The sequence below is a fragment of the Phaethon lepturus genome, unplaced genomic scaffold, assembly GCF_000687285.1.
Source record: "Phaethon lepturus isolate BGI_N335 unplaced genomic scaffold, ASM68728v1 Scaffold57822, whole genome shotgun sequence".
Classification (NCBI taxonomy): Eukaryota; Metazoa; Chordata; class Aves; order Phaethontiformes; family Phaethontidae; genus Phaethon; species Phaethon lepturus.
In genome coordinates, this window is record NW_010523797.1 from 1 (window position 1) to 9,566 (window position 9,566).

At 50.8% G+C, this 9,566-nt stretch overlaps 2 protein-coding genes across 2 annotated transcripts; one reads left to right on the forward strand and one right to left on the reverse strand.

Moving 5' to 3' along the window:
• Positions 1 to 76: 76 nt before the first annotated feature.
• Positions 77 to 2,476, forward strand: LOC104615525 (60S ribosomal protein L36a; the record flags this gene model as incomplete). The annotated part of the gene is made up of 4 exons (XM_010282209.1): positions 77 to 222; positions 444 to 511; positions 2,201 to 2,323; positions 2,408 to 2,476. Coding segments are annotated over 4 exons (358 nt in total), but the record flags the coding sequence as incomplete, so codon positions are not given.
• A 2,358-nt stretch (positions 2,477 to 4,834) lies between these two features.
• GLA (galactosidase, alpha) lies at positions 4,835 to 9,358 on the reverse strand. The gene is made up of 6 exons (XM_010282208.1): positions 9,187 to 9,358; positions 8,779 to 8,956; positions 7,186 to 7,277; positions 6,110 to 6,271; positions 5,321 to 5,518; positions 4,835 to 5,098 (listed from the first exon to the last, which is right to left on the reverse strand). Exons 1-6 carry the CDS (start codon positions 9,340 to 9,342, stop codon positions 4,835 to 4,837), a joined length of 1,050 nt encoding a protein of 349 aa, XP_010280510.1. The 5' UTR covers positions 9,343 to 9,358.
• Positions 9,359 to 9,566: the final 208 nt, after the last annotated feature.

Genomic DNA, 9,566 nt, shown 5'->3' on the forward strand with positions numbered 1-9,566 from the left:
GGCGGGCTGCGCCTGGCAGCGCCGGAGCGAGGAGGTCCCCGGAGCATGGTGTGGCGTCTCTCCAGCTCCCTGCAAGGCTCCTGGCCGTGCTGACCGACTTCTCCCTGTCCCTCCAGGTGAACGTCCCGAAAACCCGTCGCACCTACTGCAAGAAATGCGGCAAACACCAGCCGCACAAAGTCACCCAGTACAAGAAGGGGAAGGATTCCCTCTACGCCCAGGGTAGGGACGGGTGCACTCTGGAGCACGGTCCGGCGGAAGTTGCGTGGGGCCTGGCTGGTCATGCCCCACGCTAGGGTGATGGTTGTGAAGGGGGGATTGCTTCTGATTGCTTCTGGTTGTGGAGCTGCAGGCTGAGATCTTGCTAGGGTTTGGTAAGAGTGCCAGCTGTGCTTGTATCATGTCTTGAGTTGTTGCCTGAACAGAGACATTTTCTCCTGTAGGAAAAAGACGCTACGATAGGAAGCAGAGTGGCTATGGGGGCCAGACAAAGCCCATCTTCCGTAAGAAGGTGAGTGCTGCTCCTGGAAGGAGGACCTGAAACTTTCTTGGCAGTCCCCCGTATGAAGAGGGACACTTTGGCCTCCTGCATCTTTGTGGTGGTCCTGTGCTCAAGCTGTGTTATGGCAGCTCTGTGCTGGTAGTGCTGTCCGGGGAGTGTAAGTTCCCCATCCCCATCAGCTTATCTTCTCTGGTGCTCCTGACTCATGTAGAGGCTCCTTTTTTTTTTTTTTCCTTTCTTTTCAGGAGTGACATAGCATGTCTTTGCAGAGCAGGTTTTCTGCAGGGAGCCTGGACACAGTAGGGTAGCGGGATCTTATTGGAAGTGTTGTTTTTAATGAAAGGAGTGTTTTCCTTGTTGCTTGTCAAAGGGGAAGAGTAAGGGAGAGGGAGCCTGCTGCTTGCCTTCCTTATGAAGTCAGTAGTTTATCACTGAAACTTTTTGCCAGGCTTGTGAGGCTCTCTGCATAGTGAGGCTACCTTCACTGACAAGGCTATGATAGAAGCAAAGCACGTGCACCTCCTGGGGGTACCACAGAACACGACATTGTTTTTTCGCTGTCTCCAGGGAAATCCATATATCTGAGCCAGTAAATGAGAGCTGCTGCGTTAGGCCTTTCCTGAGAGTCTCAAAGCAGCAGTGGTAGGGCAGCAATGCGTTCTGTTACAGACAAGTTGTAGAAACCTGCTGTCATCCTTCCTCTTCAGCGTGAGTACCTGGGACTGTAGACTTGTGGCATGTTTTCACTGTGTGCCTCCATGTACCTCCTGCTAAGGAGGTGGGGGGAGGGGGGCAAATCTGTGGCATTTACAGCAGAGAAGCAAAACCCTGTGGGCTGATCTGTTAGTTTTTGTGTGAACTGTTTAGTTACGCTTTACAGAGCTATTTGGCTTGTTGCTGGAAAGCCCTGGTGTTCTTGTTGGCGATATTAAGGAAGTCTTCCAGCAAGAACAAAAAAATGAGACAGCAGTTTTTCAAGTTGACTTTCTGCCAGGAAGCGGGGAGACCTTGCAGAAAATGCATCTGCAAGCAGGGTACACAAAGCAGCTGTACTGCTCTTGCAGTTTGGCGTGCTCCACCTGTATATTGCCATCCCCATTTCTGTTTCTTCCCAGTCAGCATTGTATGGATGATCGGCTGAGGCTTATAACTGGTGGTTACAGCTCTGTCCAGCTGCTACAGCAGCCTTGCAGCTTTGGATTCTTCCCCCTGTAGTCTTTTGAGTTTCATCTAACTTCCCAGTAGGTACAGGTCTGCATTGAGCACGTTGTGTTGCTGCTTCTTCCAGGGAAGGTTTTGTCAGTTGTGCTGCTTTCAGGTGTTTCTTCTGCCTGGCTTTCTGCTGAACTTCTCCTGAGCACTGTCAGTCTGTTCTCCCACACTGCAGAAGTGCCTATTCCTTGATGGCTTCACTGGCACAGACTTTTCTTCCAGCATGGCTGATCTCTGCAGGGGACCAGCCCTGCCCCACTCAAAGCTTTTGCCAGTGTCCTTTATTGTGAAGGTACAGACCCACTATACTCTTGTACTGATCTCTAAGGTGCCTTCTTGGTTTTAATGGGGGGAGCCTAACTGTGGTGGTAGCATTTCTCTTTACGCTTTGAGAACAAGCTGCAGGAGTGCAGATAACAAGTTTTTCCTGAGAGTGGGAATTTGTCTGCTTATTTTGTTCATTGATATGCCCTTCTTTCCTCCCAGGCGAAGACCACGAAGAAGATTGTGCTGAGGCTGGAGTGCGTGGAGCCCAACTGCAGGTCCAAGAGGATGCTGGCAATTAAGAGGTGCAAGCACTTTGAACTGGGAGGAGACAAGAAGAGAAAGGTATGTTTGTGTACCGTGAGTGGCTGAGAAACGGTGGCAACATTCAGTGGCGAATAAACTCGCTCTGTTTCTTCCTTCCTACAGGGCCAGGTGATCCAGTTCTAAGCTCCAACGTACTCATTGTTATGGACCATATTAAAGTGTTTGGAAGTGAACAGTTGCTTGGTTTTGTGTATCTTGTTGGTGGGATGGAACTTGCAAGTACATCAAGCCAACAGGAAGGTGTTGCTTGCAAAGCTGCTTAGTAAATGAACAGTTTGTAATCTGAAGGCTTTTGAAAAAATGCTGCCAATGGCTGGGATTTCCTTACTGTTACCAAGAGGTGTTCTAGAGTGTATATAGAGCCTGAGGCTCTGATGGATCTTTGCACCAGTGGCTTCTATGTGTGAGCATTGTGCTGCTGCTTTTCTCGAGGCTTATTTATGAGCTTCCATGGTAGAAAGCTGTCTTCAGAAGGGCCTCCTCTAAACTTATGCAGCTTGTTACATTTAAAACGTGTGTCTCTTACAGTGGCTCCATTTCAGGAATGTTATGCTGAATTTGAATTGTTGGTAGATGAAGTTGTGATTGGGGGGGGCGGGGAAGCAGAGCTGCCTGAGTAGGCCTCTTCCTTCTCCAAGACTTTACCTGAGAGGAGAGGCAGGCAAGATTCCTTGCACCCAGCAATGGTTTCAACACAGTAAGGACCAGAGTGCTCTGAAACTTCCCAAACAGCTCCTGCATTTGGCTGTAGGCCCTAAGGGGCAGCGAGGGCCCAGGAGCAGCTAGGGGCTTAATCTGATAAAGTGTCACCTGCGACATTAGGCAGTGGTTACTGGCTGCTGTGACCTATGTGCAGTAGCTGTGGGTGTTAAGGTAGCTCAGAGATGGGAGAGGGACAGCTTCATGCCCATGGTTCCCCCAGCTGTGTGTTGTCCCACTGAAAATGATGGTGTGACAGGCCTCGGCTGCCTGCCCCCTGTGTCTGACTCCTGTTGGCACCTTTTAGAATTTTCCTGAAAAGACAAAGCCTGAGCACAGCACTGAAGTGTCAAATGAGTGGTGACTGACAGGCAATGATGCATCATGGTACCTTAGAAAACAGCCCACCCTGGGCTCTGATGGGATCATCCACTTGAGGCAGCAGTTTGCTACCTGTGAGTAGGAAGTCCACTGTTGGCAGGTGCTGGGAGCACAGTGCAGAGCTCTCTTAAGAGTAACTTTCTTGTAGTGGAAATAGAGCTGGAGGATGGAGAAATGCCTCCTCACATCTTCATAGGGACTGAGCACCCAGTTACCAAACAGTAACAGAATTTGTATTTCTGCTTATTCAGTACTGGCCAATGTGACTGGCATTTCCAAACTCCTGCTGCTTAAGCTGTCAGTAGCAGTGGCTTTGGCCTCTGTCTGCAAGATGGACCATATGGCTGCACTGTGTCAGCTTTACTGAGCGCTCTTTGTAGTAATTGTGACAATTTTCACAAGAACTTAGTGACTGGAACAAACTGGCCTGTTTTCTTAAACTTGATTTAATTTTAGATATCATGCTGTACTCTTGTTCAGTGGAACTAAGAAAAAGCTTAGCCTTTCTAAGGGACATTTTAATCAAAATGCTTAATCACAGAAATAAGAACAAATCAAGGTATCCTGGTTGAGTAGTGGTCACAAGAGAACATACTTGTACATGATGGTTGCGTAAATGATGAAATATCCATCTCCTGTCTCAAAAGGACCTGTTGTTCAACCTAAAGGCTACTGCCAGCAGTGGAAGGCAAGCACACAGGTATTTCTGGAAGGCAGCTCACTGAGGAAGGGGACCTCAGTGCCCTGTGAAGGGTGGAGAGGGAATTGTCATCTAAAGACAGCCAGTAGTGAGAGGAAGACTCCTGGGGTAAGGAGAAACCCTCAAAAAGCCAAGTCCTAAGGCATGATACTCTAATCACATTGATAATAAGCAGGTAGCTGTCAAGAAAGCAGTTGCTAAGAAGTGCAGTGATTTAGGCCAGTCCCTGAGTTGTCAGAAGGTGGAAGTAGATGTCCACACTCTGAGGAGAGTGTTGGGCTTCTTCAATGGGGGTAGGAGCAGCTTTTCTTGTTCTTGGACTCTCTGCCCCAGCCTGGTAAAGCAAGAACAAGGCAGCCAGGGTGTTTCCCTGTTGTCCCTGAAATGCTCGAGGAAAGCTGTAGGATGCTGCATGTATGCTTTGCATTTCTTTGGTTGGTAGTGGCAGTGGGTGTTAACAGGAGCTCTTGCCCTGCTGGGGCCCTTATAGCCTCCTGCAGAAGGAGTTAGGTGAGATGCCAGAGAAAGGGTAAACGAGAAGCAGCACCCCTCTCTCTGTTATCTGTTGGTGATGGAGTGATGGGCATTTGTCATGTTAGGCTGAAGGTTCAATGTCTACATAGAAGCACTTGAGTAGTGAATGCCTGAGGAGAAACAAAGGCATCCTGCTTGGAGGAAGGAGGCAGGATTCTTGGGGCAAGGAGTTTAGGCAGAGTCTGAGGCTTACAAAAAGGTTGTCTTTGTGCCTCCTATAGTGCCACTACTTTCAGCAGCACGGTGCCTGTTGGGTTCACCTCCACACTCAGGGAGGAGACCCAGCTGTAAACCCCACAGTCCCTGCTGGCTGGCAGGACCTGCCGGACAGAGCACGCTGGGTTGCAGGCCAGCCCATTGCCGAGGAAGGTAAGGGAGAAGGTGAAGTTCTGGGGTCCTCCAATCTCCTGCTGGTTCAGCACCGCCACAGCATAGGCTCGGCCAGACAGGGGCCGTTCCCACAGCTCAAAGTTCTTGTCCTGCCAAGGAAAAAATAAACCCAGGCCTTGCGTTAGGGGAGGCAGAACTCATGGTTTTCATGCCTGCCTGTTTAAGCAGGCGTCAGGAACAAGTGGGGTCACTGGCCTCCTGTTCCCAAACCCTAAGTGCTCCTCTATACCCTGTATGTCCCCAGTGCCCCTTTTCTGAAGAGGCTGGCTGCCTGTGCCCTACACAGCACCCCTAGCCTGGTCCTGCTGTACCTTGGTGATTTGGTATCCCTGCTTGCCCAGCGGGTCCTGGTTGATGGCGATCACCTCTTTGTTCTGGAGCAGCCACTTGGCTTCAGGACTAATGTGCCGCAGGTCATTGGACATGAAGAGGGGAGCTGCCATGATAGCCCACATTGCCATCTGAGTCACCGCCTGGTCCCAGCTCAGCCCAAAGTTTCCAATCACCAGCTGTGACAAAACAAAAAACAGCTGATAATGCTGCCTGCTGAGGAGAAACTGGGCCACCAACCCAAGCACTGGTAAATGACAGGATGCTGACGGTGAAACCCCTATTTGGGGACTGGTTAGGTAGGCTGAGCACCAGGAGCAGAACCAGCTGGTTGGGAAAGACAAGGCATGACTAGTGTGGCATTTAGGATGAACCACTGGTGGAGGTGAAGAAGGATCTGCCTAGGCAGAGTTTAAGAATCTGCTTTTAGATGCAACTATTCCTTCCTTGCAATGTTAGCACCCAGGGGTTTTCCCTCTGGTGGGAGATCAGCATTTCGGAGACTTGTCTCCCACGGCCATGCCTGTGTTCTGAACTGGCACTGCTTGTAGAAGCTGTATTACACAGAGACAGCACTTCCTCAATACTGTCCATAGCCGTAGTTCTCTTTCTCTTTCCAGCCAAGAACCCCCTCATCAAGTTCTGGATCCCAGGGCCCTGTTAGAGCCCTTCCCCTCAATGTTTCTCTCCCTTCCCATCCTTCTCAGCCTAGAGGCAAGGAAAGGATTTTTTGCTGGTGCTGCAGGGGAGGTGGGTGTTGCTCTACTTGCCATGTCAGGATCATTCCAGCCCCCTGGCCCAGCTATCTTCACAATGCTGTCCTGGTGAAGTGCTGTCCAGTCCAAGATACTCTTGATGCTACTCCAGGAATCATAGACATCAAAAAAGTTCCTCCAGTGATTGCAGTACTGTTTGATCTCTGTGTAATTGGGCTGCCAAAACAGCGAATGTGATTAGCTAGAGAGCCTGGCTGTGCAAGAACAAGACTGTACAAATTAATCAGGGATAATCTGGGGGAGAACTATGATAACACCTTCCATCACCAGCTATCTGGATAATCTAGTGCATGCTGGTTCCCTAGGATGCCTTGTGCCCAGTAACTCCAGTCTGCCATGCTCCAGACAACACTACTGCTTCCCCTGGGAGAATAGTTGTGACTATGTGACTCTGTTAGAAAATCCCTTTGAGTGCTCTTTTACTGAAGGTGTGACAGGGCCAGTGAGATTAAACTGTGACATCCCAGTAATTACTGCCATTTCTTGGGCTTACACCCTTTGGTGACTAATGCATTTAACTCCCAGTGGGAGGGAATGGCAGCATCCTGTCATGGTGGCACAGGGGAAGCCACCTGTGGGTGGAGAACAACATGTCAGTCATGGACACTGGCTGGCAGAAATCTGTTGGTAAACAATGTGGAGAATTCCTGTTAAATAGGCTGTCCTAAGGTCCTGGTCCCTGGAGGTGACTGTAAGGCTGAGTCTGCAGCACTCTGCGTCCAGGAGGAATAACACCCAACTATCTGCTAGCTGCATGTCTGCATTGCCAGTGTTTTGTTGCTTGGTTCCTTGGAGACAGAAAGCAGATGGATGCTGCTTGTGTTCTTTGGCACGCTCCAGCTGGGGCGTGTCTTCATATGCTGCAGGATCCTACTGAATTCTTTTCAGCAGAGTCATGACTCTCCTCAGGTACACTTCAGGGCTCTAAAAAGTGGGTTTCCTCCACCTTAGTCTTGTTCTCTGTCAGACCAGAGAGCAGCAAGTTTCTTGGGAGGCTGTTTTGCAGTCTTAATACTTTTCTGTTCTTCCCACTTTCAGTCCCAGGATAAGCCTTGAGAAACACTCCTTACCTGCTGCACAGGCCTCAAGTAGAAAGGCCACTCACAGGAGTACACAATGCTCCTTCCAGTCTTATTCAGGGCCAGAGACATGCGCCTGTAACCTAAACAAAGAGGACAGATCAGACAGAGGTTACACAATCTCCTTGGTCAAACAGAGGAACTAATCCAATGTCACAGGTTCAGGTTTCAGTTCAACTCTTGCAAAATTAAGGCTGAACACATTATTACAGCTGAAACACCACGGGGAGGACATGCAAGCTTGTAGTCTGCAGTGAGTCTCCTGCCTCCCAAGGACAGGTGAGCTTCTTCACAGCTTTGCTACAGGTCATTGGCAGGCTTATTGCTCCGAGACTGCTGATCTTTGTACATACAGCCCTGGCAAGAGGCTGCAGTTTTGCTGTGTGGCATCTTTTCATCTAGATACCTGGGAAATACAAGTTGGTGTCTGTCAAGCTGCTGGATACAGCTTTGCTGGATAACGTTGCAGGAGTTCTTATGAGGCATTTGTGCCATATGGACTGGGCAACAATGCAAAAGCACTAGCTTTTTCCTGTCCTTGTCCTCGGACAGCCCTGTTAAGTCCCTTTTAATCAGCAGAGAGGGAATGAAAAGTTTGGTCTCTCCCCTGGAACTGCTTCAATACAACTGGATTGTATCTGGGTTACACATATGATCCAGCAAGAGCTTTCAGCTCAGCTGTGACTTGGGGTGCTGAGCTGTGCTCCTGGCTGTGGCAGCTGGCATATACCCCCACCAGCTGGCTTTGACGGGATTGTCACTTGGGCAGGTTCTCTCTGCTAGGCAGAGCCAGGACTGCATGCACGATTCCGGCTGCCAAACACGGTGGTGCTGACTGTGCCAGCAGCGAGAGCCCAGTCAAGAGAAAACCGCCTTCTGAGTTGCATTGTTCTTCCCACAAATCTGCTCCTGTGGCACTGGGATTTGCTTGTGCTTACAGAGTCTGTAGCCAAGCCCCCTCGGCACAGTGAGCTACTGCTGTTGACTTGCCAGCCTGAGTGCAAATAACGTCTGAACTGGGATTTACACTGGCGTGCTTTGAAATGAAAACCCCAGTAGGATTTTCATGCCAGAAGTCCCTTCATTCTTTTCTGTTAAAAGCCCTGATAACTGCCCTTTTTACAGCTGACACAAGCTGTTCTAGCTTCACGCTGATTCGCATTGACATGGCCTCACCAAAGGGATTAAGGGTTAAGTGTGTGAAACACTTTGAGCTCTCCAGTAAAGGCACTGCAGAAGGGCAAAGCCCCTGCCTCGTTAAGAGCTGAGGCAGCGGTTTGCAGAGAGCGCCCACAGTATGCAGTGTTTCTGTGCTTGACATGATGTGGTCTCTGGTGTGAGAAAGCTGCTTTTTCAAGCTGTGCACTTCAGTGCAAGCTCCAGGAGGCTGAACAGATGAAACTTGGGCCAGCAATACTCACTACCCTGGGCTTGGGAACAGAATCTCATACCTGCTTTTGTAAGGAAATCCCTTAAATGCTCAGGGAAAAGCAACTCTCTGGAGCCCACCCTGGGCCTAGAATTGCTGCTGCCTGCAGAATATTCTCAACCCATGGTGCAGTGCTGCCTTGAGCCCATGCCTACCTTCTGCCAGCAGCTCTAGCGTGCCAGAGTTGCAGCCATCAAACTTCAGCAGGTCCACACCCCAGGAGGCGAACGTTTGGGCGTCCTGTTCGTAGTGGTTGTAACTGCCAGGGAAGCCAGCACATGTCTTGTTCCCAACATCACTGTAGATTCCCAACTTCAGCCCCTTGGAGTGGACCTGTGCTGGCAGACAGAAAAAGAACTGGGGATGGGAGCCACAAGGCAGGAGGAAGCGGAGCTGGGCCAACAAAGGAAGCAAAACCCCAACTCTGGCAGGCAGGGCCTTAGCTCAGCAGCTATGCAGCCATTCCCCACCTGGCCTTCCCTCTCCTCTCCTGCTCCCAGCGTGGCTGGAGGTTGGGTCCCCAACTGCTGTCACTGCCCTACACTGTGGCAGGTGGCACTCACGTAGTCAGCCAGCTGGCGGATCCCGCTGGGGAACCGTTTTGGGTCAGCCTGGAGCCTGCCCTGTTCGTCCCGCGTTGGGGCCATCCAGCAGTCGTCAATGCAGACAAACTCATAGCCTGCATCCCTCCAGCCCTCAGCAGCCATCACGTCGGCCATCTCTGCGAAGAGCCGCTCGCTGGGCACAGGAAGGCAGCACCAGGAAAGAAAGTGAAGAACGCGGCAGCCCGTGGCTGGCAGCCCGATGCACTGACATAGCAACCGTGCGGCCCTTCTGCCAACGGGCTAGGCCGGCCGTGAGCACACAAACGGCAGAGGAGTGCGGGGAAGGCCCTGGTCCCGGCACGGGGGCTCTGCCCTGGCATGGGGAGGGCACCCCGGCT